We start from the raw sequence: 18,373 nt of genomic DNA on the forward strand, positions 1-18,373 counted from the left end.
TTTGTGCATCTGTCAGATTCCAGAGCGAAGCTGAGGCGTGCCGCGTATCTGTGCTTGACTCCGGCGGGTGAGGTGATGACTGCAGCGGCGCCTTCCCCCGCATGGCACCATGCGCCGTCGCAGTGGATCGTCCAAACCTTCTCTGTGGACGGGTCCGGCTGTGTTATTGGCCCAGTCCAGTCGACGACGAAGTCTGCCAGGACTTGTGACTTGATGGCTGTCCTAGGCTCGAAGTTGATGTGGTAGCCGGAGAGTTCGGCCGCCCACTTGGCAATCCTGACCGATGCCTCCGGGTTTCTGAACAATTCACCTAGTCCCCTGTCTGAGGTGACTCAGACCTTGAATGCTTCAAAATAATGGCGCAATTTGCGCGAAGACATAACAACTGCATAGGCAATCTTCTCCAGTTCCGTCATGTTACATTTGGATGGTGTTAGCACTTCGGAGACGTAATAAACTGGGCACTGCCTGATCACGCCCTCAACTGTCTGCTCCTACACCAGTGCCGCGCTGACCGCATGCGGCGAAGCCGCAACATAGAGCAACAGGGGTAGCGAGGAGTCGGGGCTTGTAAGGACTGCCAACTCCGACAGGTACTGTTTTAATGAGGCGAAGGCCGCCGCCTGCTCTGGTCCCCAACGAAGTCTTTTGCGCCACGGAGAGTTTTGAGGAAGGGGAGACTCCGCTCAGCGGATTTGGAGATGAATCTGTTGAGGGCGGCCAATCTGCCCGTCAGGCGCTGGACGTCTCTGGCTGACTACGGTGGTGTCATGTTGATGATGGCCTGAATTTTGGTTGGGTTGGCCTCGATGCCGCGGTGTGATACCAGGTAGCCCAATATTTTCCCTTGGCGAACGCCGAAGACACACTTTTCCGGGTTCAGGCGAAGTCGTGCGTCCCGCATGTTCGTGAATGTCTCGGCGAGGTCAGCGAGATGGTCCTCCTTGCTCCTGCTGGCGACGACGATGTCGTCCACATATGTGAATATATTTCTGCCGACTTGCCCCTCGAGCACTGTTTTGGTAAGCCGGGAGAAGGTGGACCCGGCGTTCTTGAGTCCCTCCGGCATTCTGATGAAGCAATATGTGCCGAAGGGTGTTATGAAGCTGGTGCTGGCCTTGTCTTCCTCCTTCATATATATTTGATGGTAACCGGAGAAGCAGTCGAGGAGTGACATGACTTCGCACCCGGCCGCGCTATCGAATATTTTGTCGATCCGAGGCAGCGGGAAGTTGTCCTTTGGGCAGGCCTTGTTGAGACTGGTGAAGTCGATGCACATTCGCCACTTGCCGCTCTTTTTCTGCACCATCACAACGTTAGAGAGCCACGTGGGGTAAGCCACTAGCTCGATAAATTTGGCTTCCATGAGGCGATGTACCTCGGCCTTGGCGGCTTCTGTCTTCTCGTCAGACATTTTACGGAGCCGCTGTTTTTTCGGTCTCACCGAAGGGTCGATTCCCAAGCTGTGCTCAATTATGGATCGGCTGACCCCGACCAGGTCGAGGGCGGACCAGGCGAAGACGTCTTTGTTCTTGGACAAGCAGCAGAGGAGCTTCTCCTCGTCATGCGAAGTGAGGTCTTCGCCGATGGTGACTGTCTGCTTGGGCGTGGCCTGGTCGAGGGGAACAGTCTTGGTCCCGTCGTTGCTCTGCAGCTGTGCCTTGTATTCTTTGTCGGTTGGGCTGGCGGACGCAGGGACCTCGCACTGGGTCGTGAGGCAGTGCACATTTCTTTGCGTGGGGACGAAGTCCCGCTCTATGTTGCGCGCAGTCTGCTGATTGTCGTAGACCGTGATGGCGCCTAACGGATCTGGTATCTTCATGCACAGGTATAGTCCGTGAATGGCTGCCTCAAACTTGTTAATGGAGCCCCGACCCATGATGGCGTTGTACGGATATACCATATCCACAATATCAAAGGTCACTTGCTCACTTCGGGCATTGGGTGCTACACCGAAGGAGAGAGGCAGTTCTATTTTGCCGACAGGAAAAGTGCCCTTGCCGCTGAAGCCATACAACGGGTTATCCAAAGGCTTGAGCAGGCTGTGGCTTATGCCCATGCGGTCGAAGGCATGGAGGAAAATGATGTCTGCTTGACTGCCATTGTCGACTAGGACTTTGTGCAGGTCCCAGCCTGCCACGCTGCAGTTGATAACCATGGCGTCGATGTGGGGGGCGCTGCGCAGGTCGACGTCTCGTGCGTCGAAGGTTAGCGGTACGTGGGACCACTTTGTCTGCACGACTGGGCCGGTGATGGCGACGTGGTTGATGCTGCGGTAGTGGTCCCGCTTCTGCCGCTTTGTGTCGAAGTCGGTGCTGGACCCCCCAGTGATCATATGAATGACTCCGCGATATGGCTGATCGGCGAAGTCTTCTTGTTTTGGGGCGTGGGGGTGGGGGATGTTTTGTTGTTGCTGGTGTGGAGGTGGGGGTGGGGGAGGTACGATTTGTACTTCCTGGTGGTGTTGGTATGCGTGGTGCGGTGGATGCGGGGCGGGGGCGTGGATGTATGGTGGAGGGGGTTGCTGATAAGTGTGCGCGACAACTCTAGGGTTGTCGACTGGCTGCGCCCGTGCCATCCTGTCTTTGGTGGCCTTCATCTCTGGGCAGTCTCTGGTTTGGTGGGCGCAGTCTTCGCCATGAAAAAGACAGTAGAATCGGCGCGGCGGCTGCGCACGCCCCCGACCCCTACCGCGAGTTCCATTTCCGCGGCCCTAAGGGGGATATTCCTGGCGGCGAGGGGCGTCACTAGCGGGGTGCTGGTTGGCGATGTTGTGCACCTGCTGCTGATTGCGGCCGTCTCGACTGGAGTCTGGCTGCGGAGTCCTCATCCACGTGCGGCTGGACTGTGGAGCATCTTTGGGTTTCCTCTGAGACTCAACCTTGCGTTGGTGGAGCTCTTCGGATTTGGCATATTTTTCAAATAGCTGATATAATTCCTGGAGGTTCTTGGGCAGATCTCTGATGCAGTGGTTGTTAAGGACGCCGGCGCGAAGGCCACTGATGGCGTAGTGGATGGCGATCTGGTCATCGAATGAGGGCAGCTGCGACTTGAGTGTTAGAAACTTGCGATAATACTCCCGCAGAGTCTCTTTTTCCAGCTGCTTGTGGAGTGAGAGTTCGGCCAAGGCGTCGGTGTCTAGACGGTACCCTTGGAAGTTGAGCAGGAATTTGTCCCGGAGACTTCTCCAGGAGTCAATGGATAGCGGGGGCAACCTGGTGAACCAGGTGAGAGCTGGGCCTTCGAGGGCGATGATGAAAGACTTGGCCATCGTGGCGTCGTCCCCTCCGGAAGATGCAACGGCGACCTGATAACTCATGATGTACTGTGATGGGTCAGTGCTGCCGTTGTACTTGGGATAGGTCCCTGCCCGGAAGTTGGCAGGCCAGGGTGTCACTTGCAGGTGTGGCGCCAGGGGACTTCGCTCATCGAGGTAGTTGACCCCTTGGAATGGCGCGGTGTGTGGGAAGGCGTGGTCGCGCTGGGGGAAGTGTAGGTCTTCCATTTGCGCGCGATGTTGCAGGGGTGGCCCGTGCTGCAGGCCGAGGTGGCCTTCGCGTATGTCTTCCAGCTGTGCCCGCTGTTGCAGGGGTGGCCTGTGCTGCAGGCCGAGGTGGCCTTCGCGCTGCATCAGCGTGATCTCCCGCTCGAGGTCCTGGGCCTTCTGCTCTTCGTCGCGTATCATTTGCCGCACCTTGGCTAGTGCAGACACACGCTGGCGCTTGGCCTCCAGTATCTCTTTTTGCCTCTGGAGATTGTGGTTCTTGATGCGCAAGGCGCGCAGCTGTAGCTGTTCTTCCGCTGAGACGCCGAGGACTTCGCCGTCCTCGGTGAGGTCTGCGCCCTCCGGTGGGGCGAAGCCTGGGGGAGGTTGCAGTTGTCCTTCAGGGCCGCAGGTGCGGAGAGCGTCGTCTTCGCAGGTGCGGAGAACGTCGTCTTCAGTAGCCTCTTGGTGGGTGGAGTGGGTGAGGGCGAGGGCCTTGCCCTTTTTTGCGGCCAGCAGGGCTGCCTTCGCAGCCTCGTCAGCCTTCGAGCTAGTTTTCTTGGGTGCCATCGCAGGTGGTTTTTTCGTAGCACGAACGGTGGGCGCCAAATGTTGGAACTTGATATCAGGTGCAAGGGGATCCAACGGGGTTGAGTATTGACGTAAACAGGGTTCTCGCACGAGATGGCAAAAGCTCTGTTAATCTAGCCTCTCAAGGGCACTGTGCGGGGGTATTTATAGGTATCTGAGTGCCCAGCGTCCTGTGTTAAGGACGCATGTGCCCTCGAACACCTAGGTTATCCCCGGAATATCCCCATAAAGCGGGGTTACAGACCGTAATTACAGGGATGCCTTTACAAATTAGGCCCGTAATGCGCAGCGGCCACGTAGGGCCTGTTACAATGGGTCGGATCACACGTGGGCCTCCATGCTGGACGAGGTCATGAGATGAGACGACCTCGTCACAGGTCTTCGTCCGGTGACGTATGGGACGAAGGGTGAGCCTGCCCGTTGTCTTGTCTCCGTTAGTCCAGCGATTACGGCGAAGGCATCGAGCGAAGGGTGGCGTCTTCGCCTTCGCCCCAACAATGTGTACAAAAGATAAAAACCAGTTTCGCCAATATTGGCGCATACTCGAATGAAGACAACTTCGTACTAGGCGATCCCGAAGGTCCAATCGAATGGATCAACGGCGAAGCCGAAGCCTTTGAGGAAGTTTTGAATGGCCGTGGAGATGTCTGCGCCTTCTCAGGTGCCAGGGGAATTGCGGCTATTTTGGAGAAGGCAAGATGCGAACACGTGAAGATTCTGGCCCAAGCCGAAGCTGCTTTCTCTATTTATGACACAAAGGATCCCTCGGTCGAAGCAAGCTTAGTTGGTGGAAAATTCTTTACTGATATTTGGGAAAATGGCGGCCAAGGGATAGCCCATGAGATAATAAAAAAGAGCGAAAAAGATATTCACGATACAAGAGAAGCAACGAAGGCAGCTGAGAAAGCTGCAGAACTCAAAAGACGAGTAGGTATTGCCTAATTGTTTTTAACTTTATGTTTTATTTTTGTGACTTCAAACTTATTTATGTTTTGTGTCGCAGCTGAACTATCTCCTCCCCCGGAGCCCTTCGAGTCATTGGCCGACCCCGAAGCAAAAAAAGGAAGATGAAATTACTAAGATGGCCGAAGCTATTATGGACGAAGCTGTAACTCAACTACTAAACTAAGCTGTGGAAGCAGTTTTAAAAGAAGAATAGCTATTGTTGTAAAAACATTCGGAATATTGATGTAATATTTGCTGAACAAAGTGTGTAATATTTTATAGTTTTGAATGTAATATATAAGCTGTTTGTAATTCAATTATTTACTATGCATGAAACTTTACGTACATACTGTTTTTGAGCCTTCGGCGAAAAAACACCTTCCCTTCTTTTCATGCTTCGTGAAGAATATCCATATTCCGTGAAAATATTATGCTTCGTAAGCAATAGATCTTTGATATTACAGTTGATAAAGTTGTACTTCTTCAAAACTTATTTTGTGCCTTGGCACAACTTCTTCGAAACAATTTCCGAAGATCAACATTGTATCCCCTTCTTGTGCCATTGATGCAATATGATGTATGATGTCATGTTATGCGAATGATGTGATGATGTTATGGTATGCGAATGATGTTTGTGCCGAAGATACACACACAATCCCACAGTAGAACACACAATCTCCTAGCCGTTTATTTTTCGGCTTCAGCGCTTATTTTTTGGTGTATCAGCGCTGACTTTTCGCTGTAAGCCTCCCTTAGGAGCTTCTTCGCCTTCTATTTCGGCGGTATTCACGTTGACTTTTTGTGCTTCGCCTTATACTTCGACGGAATCAGCGTTTATTTTTCGCTGTAAGCTCTGCATTCCCTTTGGAATGACTTTTGAGCAGAAAACTTACGCTGCGCTCCCTTAGGAACGACTTTTTGTTGTTTCGGCAAACTTACACTGCGTTCCTTAGAACGACTTTTTGTTGCTTCGGCAATACTTGTAATATAATTGTGAACCCCGCGTTCTCTTGAGAACAACTTTCGTGCTTTACTGACTTTTGGAACTTCGTGAGTCTGTGAAGAAGGTATATTATATCATGACAATGACGAAGCTATTACAAGAGATTGAAAACAACAAAAGAACTAGGCCTTCTATAATTGCTCCTTATTGAAAAGGAAAATGATGACGAATGCAAAAACTGTTTCAGAGGTAGGATATCTCTTAGTAGATGTGCTTCGATTCTGGCACAGTACTGTTGACTGTGCGAGCTTCGGACTGCTCCCTGAAGTCTCGCTGCTGGTGAGTGTGCTGGCTCCCTTCTGGCTGCTAGCCTTGGGGATATGCGGGTTGCATTGGTGGTGGAGGTGGAGGCTGTTGCCAAGATGCCTGAGGTTGGCTTGCCAAAGCAACAGAAGCTGTAGGATGGTTACCCACATACTCTGGTATGTACGGTGAATGATACGAAGTAGTATGCATAACTTGCTTCGGCTGGTTCTGTTGGGCTGCAGCTTCTGCTATCTCCTTCTGTTTCTGGATGGTGACATGGCACATCCTTGTAGTATGGCCCTTGTCCTCACCACAGAATAGGCAATAAATTTTCCTGGGCTGATCGCCAAACCTTCCACTGAAGCCCCTGGCGCCTCTGCCCCTTGGAGCTGGAGGCCGAGGATAGCTTTGTTGCTGCCCCGAAGCCTGGGAGGAATATTGCGGCCTCTGCTGCTGACCTCCTCTGTCGTCATTCTGAGTAGAGTGGATTGATCTAACGTGCCTTGGGTGGACTCTCCCTCCAAAGCCCCTGGTCATTTCGGAGAACCTGTAAGCTTCCTCCCTTCTCTGCCGAAAGTCATTATCAGCGCGGATGTATTCATCCATCTTCTGAAGCAATTTCTCCAGGGTCTGAGAGGGCTTCCTGGCAAAGTATTGGGCCGTAGGTCCTGGCCGAAGCCCCTTGATCATGGCCTCAATGACAATTTCATTGGGCACTATTGGCGCGTGTGCCCTCAGACGCAAGAACCTTCGAACATACGCCTGAAGGTATTCTTTGTGATCTTGCGTGCACTGGAACAAAGCTTGAGCAGTAACCGGCTTCGTCTGAAACCCTTGGAAACTGGTGATCAGCATGTCCTTCAGCTTCTGCCATGATGTGATTGTTCCTGGTCGAAGAGAGGAGTACCAGGTTTGTGCAACATTCTTGACTGCCATGACGAAAGATTTCGCCATGACTGCAGTATTGCCTCCATATGAAGATATGGTAGCTTCGTAGCTCATCAGAAACTGCTTCGGATCTGAGTGTCTGTCATACATAGGGAGCTGGGGTGGCTTGTAAGACGGGGGCCAGGGTGTAGCCTGCAATTCTGCTGACAGAGGAGAAGCATCATCAAAAGCAAAATTTCCATGATGGAAATCCTCATACCAATCATCCTCGTTGAAGAAGCCCTCTTGGTGCAGCTCTCTGTGTTGGGGTCTTCGGTGTTGCTCATCTTGAGTAAGATGACGTACTTCTACAGTGGCTTCGTCAATCTGCCTTTGTAGGTCAGCTAGCCGAGCCATTTTCCTTCTTCTTTTGCACTTGCTGATGAAGCATCTCCATATTCCTGATCTCTTCGTCCAACTCATCCTCTTGGGGCGTTGGACTGGTGGCCTTCCTCTTCTGGCTTCGGGCCTCTCGAAGAGAAAAGGTATCCTGGTTCGGGTCCAGCGGCTGCAGAGCGGCAGCCCCTGTCACTGAATCTTTCTTTGGCGGCATGACGAAGGTCGATGCTTGCCGAAGGTGGTCGAAAAGGGTTCACCGGAGGTGGGCGCCAATGTTGGGGGGGACTTGTCCTTAAATGCTATGAATTAAGAACAAGGCAACACAGAAATTGTTAAACGTTAAAGTCCTTCGTCCTTCGAAGCATTATTTCCCCTGGGATATAATGAGTTTCGGACGAAGGTTATGAAGGACATACCTTCATAAATACAACAAATAATGAAGAAGGATTCATATAAAGTATGAGAAATAATATAAACACTTAAATATTATTATTAGCTCATTTCTTATTCTATTATTATGGAAAAATATAATGGTAACAAATTACAGATGTACCTTTGGCTTGAAAGAAGTTAAAAGTACAAGCGTGACGCAAAAGCAAATGCCAAGTCAGCGTGAACAATACGGGAGCACTGTTCATCTATTTATAGGCACGGGACGCAGCCCATGTAAAATTACACTCATGCCCTTTACATTTGCTAATAATTCTATAGTAATCCATCAGGGTCTAAATAGCCTTTTCCCCTTTAAGTCGGTTTCCTTTTCTGCTATCACGCCGAAGCTCCCCTACGCATAGCTTCGGCTCTGCGTCATCCTTCGTATTCTTTGTGTTTCTTCACACTGTGGTTTTGACCTAAGTCCGAAGGTACCTGTTCATGTATCATACTCCAGAAACATTGTTAAATCATGTTTTTGAAGACCTTCGGAAGCCGAAGGCCCCCAACAAGCAGGTATTTTCGGCGACTGTGTCAGAAACCGCCGAAAATACGCTTATTTTCGGCGGCCTGCTCCTGCCGCCGAAAATACCTGCTTATTTTCGGCGGCCAAGCCCTGGCCGCCGAAAATAAATACGACCGTCGAAAATGGTATACAATGTTGTTGTGGGTGACGCAGACAGTGCCCAAGAGGAGTTGACCGGCGTGCCGCTATTTTCGGAGGCCCTGTGCGAAATATCTGAAATCGACCTAATTTTAATATAGAAAAATAATAGATAATAATATATATCACAATATAAATTATATGTACTAAGTTGTACTAGTTACATATTCTATGTTTTAAAAGCAAGCATTATTCTGTGATGTTCTTGTACTAATTTTATCAAGCATTTCACTCTCAATTTCTATTATAACCAATGCATTCAACCTTTCTTGTTTAATCGTAGAGCGTAACTATGATTTCAATAGCTTTAATTTTGAAAACGTCGGCATACAACGGTCACAAAAATTGTCAACATAACTTTATATGTAATAGTGTATTTGGAAAATAATTATGTTGTTTTAAAAAAATTGAGAATATCAAGTGGACCCATATTTTCATGTGGAATAAGATCTTGAAGAAAACTAATAAATAGGTTGTTTGCATCAATATCAAATTGTCCATCTCTTTTTTATGCAACCTAAGGATTATGACAACAAGATTTTAGTCTCTCCTCCACGTCTAGATGATTCCCTCGAAGACGAGTTGCCTCTAGGACCTGGCATTTGTATATTTATATACTACTGACCAGCGTCGGTCTAGCTCTGAGTTAGAAGTGTAGGATTTGGAAGAGCAATGGAAATCACTTGGGTTTTAGAGTCGAGATGCTGCCTAACGCCGTCTATTCAGCTACCTCAAATAATTTAGCCTAGAATACCTTAAATTCAGAGGAAGAACATGCGGCCGATACGTGTCTTCCAAATATTGTACATTTACATGCAGTGGATTACAATCCCAATCTGCAAAAAAATGGCAAAACGAATATTACAATGCCAATCTGGAAAAAAATCCTAACTTTTGAACTGAACATGCATGTATACGGCAGCGAGCCGGTGACAACAGAATCCTCCTCGGATATCTCCTGTTCAAGGTGTTGTCTATTGTGCATGCCAAGGACCTCCATCACGACGGCCTCGTCGGCGACCGCATGCCACAACAAACGGTTGAAGGCAGCGGTGGATAGGTTGACCTGCTGAGAAGGTGGCGGCGTTGAAGGCAGCGACGCAGACAGTCTATTATCGGCGAGGCCGTGGAGTGACTCGGACCACCGCTGCGCGATCTTCTGGGTGAGCAGCGATAAGAGCGCGTGGAGTCAGAGTCCCAAAAAGAATGTGGCACCGTCAGATGTTAGATGGAATCTATTTCCATTATAGCAAACCGTTGGATCTTAGATAGAATCTATTTCCGTTATAAAAAACCGTCGGATGGAATCTAAAATGGGCCAGCAGGCAGCGAGTATAACGTCCATGGCGTGGACAACACCAGCTAACGGATAAACCAAAAATGAGCCGTCGCTCTCCTTGCTTGCATTCCCCAGCCTATATATAAAGGCTAGCCGCGCGCAGCACCTGGACACGTCGCTCTCCTGCTTGCATTCCCCAGCCACCCACCCGACATTGCGAGGCACTCTCGCTGACCCTGCGTCATCTAGACTCTAGAGTTCTTCAATAGATCGAGACGATGGTGTGTTCTGTCCTGACGCCGTCGTCTACTCCTCCGAGCGTATGCTGCCGTGCGACGGAGCTGTCCGCGTCGGCGCGGCCGTATCAGCCGGGTCGCGTCATCTTGGTGAAGTGGTCACCGCCGCCTCGTGGATGGTTCAAGTTGAACTTTGACGGATCTGTTTATCACGATGGATCAGCGAGAGCTAGCGTCGGCGGCGTCATCCGCGACAGCGCCGGTCGCGTCGTGCTCGCGTTCGCCGAGCAGACGGAGCACTCCACGGTCGGCATCGTCGAGGCGCGGGCGATGATCCGCGGTCTCCGCTTGGCGCTCGGCCTCCGCCTGCAGCGGCTGGTGGTCGAGGGAGATGATCTCGTGCTGGTGCAACTGCTCCGTGGCGAGGAGACGCAGACACGGATCCCTGCAGCCTTGCACGAGGAGATCCTCGGCCTGCTTCGCTGCTTCTCCGGATGCGACGTGAGACACGTGTATCGTGAGGGAAATCAGGTGGCGCATACACTCTGCCGGCAGGCCTACCATTGCCCGGGAGTGTGGGAAGGAATGTTGCCGTCGTCGATCGTCTTGCGCAAGGTCGAAGAAGACTGCCGTGGTGTCTTGCACGAGCGTGCTGTGGTGGCCCGATGAGGCGATGATCGACGAAAGAAGTCATCCAGTGTTCCTGCTGACGGCTGACGTAATGCTACGATGGTGGCTTGATGATCGGCGAAACAAGTCCCGTGCAAGTTGCATGGGTGACCTTTTGGAGAATACAGGCCCAAGAACGAGGACGCAAGTGTGGAGAACAGCAGAACGATCGAAGGACCGGCAGCCGCGCCAAGAACCAGATGCTGCAAGAAAATACAGGCGATGATCGAACGAAGAAGGGGGAGGATGCTTTGGACAGATCTGTTTGTTTGCTTTTCCTTGTGTCCAAACTAAACAAGCGTTGATGTTGAATGAATTACTCCATCTGCGACGTGTTGTATCCCTATGATTATTATTTTAAATGTATAAAGTTGTTTACGATTCCTGGAATCCAGTTTTATGGAACATGCTCCAATGCGTTTTTTTTATCAGAAACTGCAATGACTCATCTCCTCTGCCCGCACGCCCGGGCTTCCTTCACTCTCTCACTTGCAGCTGGGACCCACCATGTCTTCTCCTACCTCCGGCTACTCACAAGTCCACCATGGCCTCTGGCAGGCATCGATGGCATTGTTTGACAAGATTGACTGTATTTGAAACCCTGCCAAAGACTACCTCCAAAATGGATTGAATTGAATCAGCTGCTAGTTGAATACATCTCTGATCTAAAAATGTTTATTTACAACAAAGAATTTCAGCTCTCTATCAACAATCCCTGACAAAATTTTGGCGCCCTTGGGGAGGGGAGCTAGGAGCATGAAAGGAAGTTAAAAGTAGTAAAACAATGTTGGAATGCTGTCCGTTAGATATGCAGTTGTGTAGGAGCAAAATCGCCAGCATTTACAGTTGAATTGCTTCCTTCCCACTAGTTCAATGAGTTCGTCTCGAGCTTGATTTCTTATCCCGTGCTCGCTTCCGTGATAACTTCTTGGTTGCAGAAGCCTTCCATGGTTCCCTTGCTGCATTGTCTGGAAGCATCTTTCTAGGTTGGAAGCGCGCGACGGGAGACCGCTGGGGAGGCCATCTTCGTAAGGCAGACTGCCTCTGTTCCAACAGTTCTCGGTGGTACGACTGTAAAGTAAGAATGGTGCAAGAAAAAAAGAAGAAGAAGTAATCAATAATAGACAAAATAGAATAGGTGGTTACTCGTTCTGTAACAAACGTGCCATCACAAAGGATGTGCTGTTTTCCCTAGTTCTATGGTCCATCAGCAATGTATATCACAGCAAAACAGCACACAGAAAATCAGTGGCAATAAATCGAACCCAAAAAAAAACTGAAAATACCTGAACAACAAAATCACGCCTTTCACAATCCAGGAACATGTCTGCAGTCCAATTAACTCGCCACCTTATTTTATCCCTAACTGTGCTGAAGCTTAGCTGATCTCTGGACGTGAAGCGGTCAACTTCATTGAACCAAAGGCATGTAAACAAGTTTGTTATGGGGATATGTTCCCTAATTATCACACAGCCCTCCGGGACGTCTGTCAATCAGAGTATACTGATATCAGGCAGGTAAACAGTGTTAGAAATATTAATAGGTCACGGATGAGGAGGGAGAAGTAACTACCACTCGTTATAGGAAGTTTGGCTGATGAATAATGGGTTAGACCCTCTCTTTTGTAGAACTCTATCTGGTAGTCAATTGATGTGTTATCATATTTTCCACCAGCCTTGTTGGCCTCAGCTTCCTCGAAAACATCGAAGCGTCTGTAATGCCTGGAAATTGCAAAGCTAACATTCTTCCTCCACAAGAACCTGTAACATAAGTGTAGTGAGATAAATCAAAACAAACCGGGACAAAATTGATAGAGCAAATGGAGCATCAGTCACACTGGCAACTAGAGAACTTAATTTCTAACAGCATATCTAAATGTTCCTTAAGCTATATATGTGAAGAGTACATAATGCAAAACAAGTGACTGTTTACCTTTCTAATACCTGATAAGGATCCCTCACTAGCTTAAGTTTCCCATCAATCCAAATTGAATATCGCGCATTGGGAAAAAGCCGATGAAGTAATAGCTTTGGAACCTGTAGGAGGAAAAGATCACAGGGGCCATAGATGGTAAAACCAGACCCAATTAACTTGTTGGTTCTGATTTGCATTAACAAATGTCAAGTCAAGCAAAGTTTCAGAATGGGATAACAAGGATAACATGAGTCCAGTATTCCTTATTCAGTTCATGGAGAAAAACACAGAACAACATGGTAGATTGCGAATAACACAGGTTTGGATGAGAAAAATCAAAATCGCCAACCGCATAGGTACCTTTCCATTGCGTCTAGCATCTGTAAATGGTAGGTTGCGGACAACAACTACCCGCCACAGCCCAATCTTTTTAGTATGACCAATAGTAGTGTTCTTTATTGCAGCTTCTGTTTCTTCATCCAGAAACATAAAGAAGCAAACTGTATCTTTTGAAAATTTGCTGATATTTTCTGGTTGTTGCATTACGTCATAATTACCTGAGAAATTTGTAAGCAAGTGTACATAGTATTTGTAAGCAAGTGTACATAGTATTTGTAAGCAAGTGTAAAAGCAATTTGTAACGAGGACTGAAATCCAAAGTTGTAGTTACCAAAAATAGCAGAGGCAACAACTGTACTCTGGCACAGCTGCATCTCAGAATGATCAGCTTCATCTATGTCAAACCCAGTATTAAGACCAGGTACCTTCCCTCTTACAAATCTAGAAACAAACAGTAGGTTAGCTACAGCAAAAGAGATACTGATAATTGTAGACAACCATTACATGATCTCGAGATAAATCATATGAAATGTATAGGCATACCCACAATGTACAGTCATCGAGTCTTTTATGTCATAAGACTTATCTCGTTCCTCCAGGGATGGAAAACCTCCAAACAAAGAACCGCTCTTGGACTCTTTGGGAATCAAAATCTCTTCAAGAACATAATTTAAGCTTTGAAGGACTGGTGACAATGATGGTTTAGCTGGTCTCAGTGCCAGTGCTTGCTCAACTGGCAAATAACAAACTGGACAAGCTATACAAGCTTAAAATACATTAGTTTAGATTCAGAACTAAAGTAGCACTGAATTGGAGTAGTCAGGAATGTAGACTTACGTCGTGGTCCAGTGCGTTTTCTATCAACTGGTGGAGGAGACAATGAAAAGTTTTCACAAGGATGGTGATCCACAACAATAGCCGGTGGAAAACTCTGCATGAGTTCCTGAACTTGTTTACTATCAGATTGTTTTTCCATCTGCGATGGTGTATTCAAACCATTCACAGTCAGCGAACCTCTCTGAGCTACTGGTCTGCCTGACGATGTCCAAACAGGGTTCACAAAGCTCCGGACATGATCAGAAAACACAAGCATGGTCTCAACACCAGGTGATGCATCTTCGTCTAAAACAGGAAAAAAATGTTTAGTAGGTCAGTATTGGAACACACATACTATGGTGAAAAAAGGACAAGAAAACATATTCTTACAACTGAATGTTACATCCTACTTCAGTATGGCATTTTTTACAACAGATTTTTCAGTCAATTATTATTCAAAATAAGAATGTTTTTAGCACACAACAGTGGGTTTCGCAAACAGAAATCCAGTTGAATCACTAACGTGAACAGATGCATGTGAAAGATGCGCTCTAACTGCAGCTGCAAGCTCAGAAATATGTTAATGGCATTAGCTGTAGTAGAAGATAGACTTCTTGTTTGGCATATTGCTAGAAAAAACATTCAATTACACTAAATCCCAGTGAAACTCTTTTCTTATTTTCTCAATAAATTTTCAAGCTAATGAAAAACTGGAGGCAAGAAGATGGTGTGCATCTATAAGTAGAAAGCCATCCCATAAAATTTGTCAGAACTTATTGGCATCACATAGAATATTTTGTCCGTTACGAGACCTTGATAAAAGGTCTGGAAACATTTAGCTTCCCACTACCCCAGGAGGGAAATAAGACCCCAAGTCTTAAATTAGACTCAGAAGAAACAAACCGGCTTTTTGTCATTGTAATGTGTAAATTATAAGTTGGTAACAATGAAAATGCATGGAAATTGGCTTCTTGACAAAATGGACCAAAAATCCCTAGTGAACTATTAAATGTCAAATTAAAATGGTCAGCAGAAGCCAAATGAGGTGCATACTGAAAAGAAAAAAAACCGGGCACAAACACAGATGTGCAGTTTACCTATAATGATTTTAAACAAACGGTTGGTGAATATGAGCTCATCTACAAAGCTGTCACCACAAAGGCACAAACCTTGACAGCATTATCACCAGGTATAAACTTGTAGAAATGTCAATGACACATTAGCTAGATTAAACACTATATCTCTCAATAAGTATGTACTTCAGTTCCAGAAAACTGGCTGATCTGCAGTCAGAACCATAGAATTCAAAACTTCAGATCGCACCCCCAATATTATTGTTTAGTCTCTCAATGCAAATCGCCCAGACATTGGGACTGATCCGATTGGCCTGAACTGCAGGAGGATAATATAGTAATATACTAATCCTCTTTGCATCATATCAGTCAGCTGAAGTTAAAGTTGATGCGGGATAAAGAATGCACATTAACACACGCTAAGATCCCAGAACACATGTCTAATTAGACATAATTGCATAAGATACACAGAAACATTGACGTGGATTATAGAGTAATATCACTTGTCAGTGGCACTGCGTCATTTCCCTGAACTTACTGGCTACATAATTGCACGACAGGAAAATAAAACAGCAAAGTCTAGTGACTGAAACAGCCTCATAGATTAGAACTGGAACACGAGGCAAGGCAACCACCACCTTTACTGACAAGTGATGAGAAGAGGAAGCAGAATGCCACGGCGACGGAGACGAGGAGGAGGAGGAGCATCCGCTGGCGGCGTCCGGCGAGCTTGCAGATCCGGGCGCAGACGCGCGGGCCGCTGGTCCCGCCGAGGGACATCTTCGCGGGCTTCCGCGCGGCCAGCGGTGGGGACGACGACTGGCAGCCGCCTAACTGCTGCTGCGGCAGCGATCCGTAGCTCCCCGACGACCTGAGCCCCAGCGACGCCCCGCCGCTCATGCTGCCACCGCAGGGGCGGATCCAGCTTCGGGTGCTGGGATGCACGGGCGCACCCCGAATTTTTTCAGCTTCCGCATATACCCCTCGCTGTAACTCACGAGTGAATCGGGCTCGTCATCACTGGCTCGGCCCGCGCATGTGCCGCGGCACAGTGCGGTGAAAAACAAAATAAAATGACGACCCGAGAAACTTGGTGTCTGAAAAAATAAAATAAAGTGTATTCAGTTTGAATACTGCACTTTCTGGTTTTGCCCGCGCTCTCAGAAACTCGTGTTTTGTGGAAATTCACAGATTTGTAGCCCTGTTTCCTAGTTTAGTTTGGATGCACAAATTCCACATGCATTTTACGGATCAATTGAGAAATGGGCGGAGAATGGGTCGGTGCTGCAGGAGCTTTGCCGATAGATCTGTAATAAAAATAAAAATCTAAAAAATAATACTAAATAAAAGAAAAGCAAGCCTATGTTGGATTAATGTGGGGCTAATTCAAATTAATATTTAATAATAGTCAATGTTAAAATCTCACTTTACTACGGTGTACTAATACTTTAATATCATACCAGAAATTTAAGGAACAAATCAATCAAATTAAATAAGTGGACGATTGATGTATCTATTTAAAAGTTGAGAAAATGATGAAGGACTGCCACACACATGTGCGCCGCCGGCCGAGTCGCGGTCGTGGTAGATCGGACCTTGGTCCGAATATTACTTCCTAACGATTGCATATTTTGCATGGAATGATGATCGTCCATATATGTCGTTCTTGTCGTTTCCTTTGCTATGGCCAGTAACGGACGAGTTGTAATGTCTGTCGACTAGTAACAGACGTCTCTAATGACGTCGGTTTCTGGCTAGCTGTAACGGTTGTCAGTTTCTAGCTCTGATGGTGATCGTTACTGTCCGTTCGCCTCCCTCTGTGCGTGTACAAATACGGAGCACGAGAACAAATTCTCAGACAAATTGCACTTAGCACATCCTCGTCCCACCTTCTGCGAGCACAGAGAGTGGGAGAGCAGGCCTTCGAAATCACCGTTCGCAGAGCAACACTTGCAAGGGTGTGCGGGCGATCAGGATTTTGGGGAGCGTACTCGCGACTGCTCGTTTCGTCCGCTCGACCAGCACCGATCAAGTTCCTCGTCGCCGGTGCCGTTCGAGAGACTGTACTTCGTACATCTGTCTGTATCGGCTGCGTACGACTACATTGAACATACACACGAGATGTCGCGTGTGAATGGAGCCACTGATGCCTTTAGCATCGGTCTCTCCGCAGGGTACACTCCGTTCTTTGGCTTTGTGCATGTTTTATTGTTGTTTACTGCTTATATAAGTGATGATACACACATGCACATACATAACGTCACATACATAACAATGATTTTCTAAATTAAATTAAAACTGATAATACATAATTCTCTAACAACCTTAACCTTATACAATTTATTTTTCAATTACTGTATTCACGTGGAGAAAAACGTATGGACTGGTCAAAAGAATCAGAAGGTACATTATTTATTTTTACTATATACATTAAATTGAGATATATTAAAAAGCAATATTTATACTATAAAAGTGTAAAGAACAAAATTTTATTCCCAGTATGTTTTAACCCTTAGATATGATTCAGGGGTGTTTGGTCTAGGCAAAGTTTAGTCCGTGTCGTAATGTATGTTTGAATATATATTATAAGTATTAAATATAGTTTAATTATAAAACTAATTACATAGCTAAAGACTAAATGATGAGAAAAATTATTAAGCTTAATCAATCTATGACCTAGCAAATATTTACTATAGCATCACATAAGTGAATCATATACAAATTAGATTTAATAGGTTTGTCTTATCTATTAGTCCTCATCTATATAATTAGTTTGTAATTATACTATATTTAATACTTCTAACTAACATATAAATATCCGATGTGACAGAGACTAAAATGTAGTCAGTGAAACCAGCGAAACCAAACTGTGCCTTAAGATCTTTATCTAGAGATATTATAGCTTACTTTCTAAGGCTAGATCCAATTCTGATCTTTACTGTCAATGGTTGTTACCGATTGGTCTAGCAAGTCGATCTAGTCGACCAATTGATTGACCTATCGGTTGGTCGATATCTACCTGCTCCCTAGAGAAGCTGTCGATACTGACTGTTTGTTGTTGTATGTCATCTCTTAATTGGTTCGCACCATTTTGATTGTTTGAAGTTCAAAAAATCAAAAAAAAACTTGGATCTATCCTATAAATAAAGGTCCCATCCCTCACTCTCTAATTTACTTTTATTCCTTCGTGCAGTAGCCTCTCACTCTCTATTTTAATATGGATCTTATGTGGAGTCCAAATTTTGGAATCTTCACTGACTTGCTCAACGAGCAATCTCCAAAATGTATTGTGACCCATGTCGATGTGGGATATGTCTTCTTTGATGGTCTTTCTCTCATACATCGTCATCGGGAGAATGTTTCTGCATGTTCCCATTCCCTGAATCTGCAAATTATATTTCCATACTCGTATCCTC

At 46.8% G+C, this 18,373-nt stretch overlaps 1 protein-coding gene across 6 annotated transcripts; it reads right to left on the reverse strand.

Annotated features, from left to right (window-relative positions):
- Positions 1–11,424: 11,424 nt before the first annotated feature.
- Positions 11,425–16,010, reverse strand: LOC100382081 (uncharacterized). 6 transcript variants are annotated; one of them, XM_020542220.2, is made up of 9 exons: positions 15,593–16,010; positions 13,906–14,190; positions 13,612–13,816; positions 13,400–13,509; positions 13,090–13,286; positions 12,748–12,851; positions 12,388–12,575; positions 12,102–12,301; positions 11,425–11,886 (listed from the first exon to the last, which is right to left on the reverse strand). In XM_020542220.2, exons 1-9 carry the CDS (start codon positions 15,855–15,857, stop codon positions 11,686–11,688), a joined length of 1,755 nt encoding a protein of 584 aa, XP_020397809.1. In that variant the 5' UTR covers positions 15,858–16,010; the 3' UTR covers positions 11,425–11,685. The 6 variants fall into 6 exon arrangements, 5 of the variants coding, with proteins under 5 accessions (XP_020397809.1, XP_008655199.1, XP_008655200.1 ...); XM_008656977.3 differs by having other exon boundaries at positions 13,612–13,825; positions 15,606–15,995; XM_008656978.3 differs by lacking the exon at positions 15,593–16,010 and adding an exon at positions 14,982–15,585 and having other exon boundaries at positions 13,612–13,825.
- Between the last annotated feature and the right edge of the window lie 2,363 nt (positions 16,011–18,373).

Source organism: Zea mays, chromosome 8 (genome assembly GCF_902167145.1).
Source record: "Zea mays cultivar B73 chromosome 8, Zm-B73-REFERENCE-NAM-5.0, whole genome shotgun sequence".
NCBI lineage: Eukaryota > Viridiplantae > Streptophyta > Magnoliopsida > Poales > Poaceae > Zea > Zea mays.

Bases quoted from the DNA above. Each gene is read 5' to 3' on its own strand.
- LOC100382081 (XM_020542219.2), bottom strand. From the start codon at position 15,857: ATGAGCGGCGGGGCGTCGCTGGGGCTCAGGTCGTCGGGGAGCTACGGA. The intron at 13,826-13,905 runs GTAAGTCTACAT...AAGCTTGTATAG, and splicing joins AAAACGCACTGGACCACGAC to CTTGTCCAGTTTGTTATTTG. The intron at 13,510-13,611 runs GTATGCCTATAC...GTTTGTTTCTAG, and splicing joins TCGATGACTGTACATTGTGG to ATTTGTAAGAGGGAAGGTAC.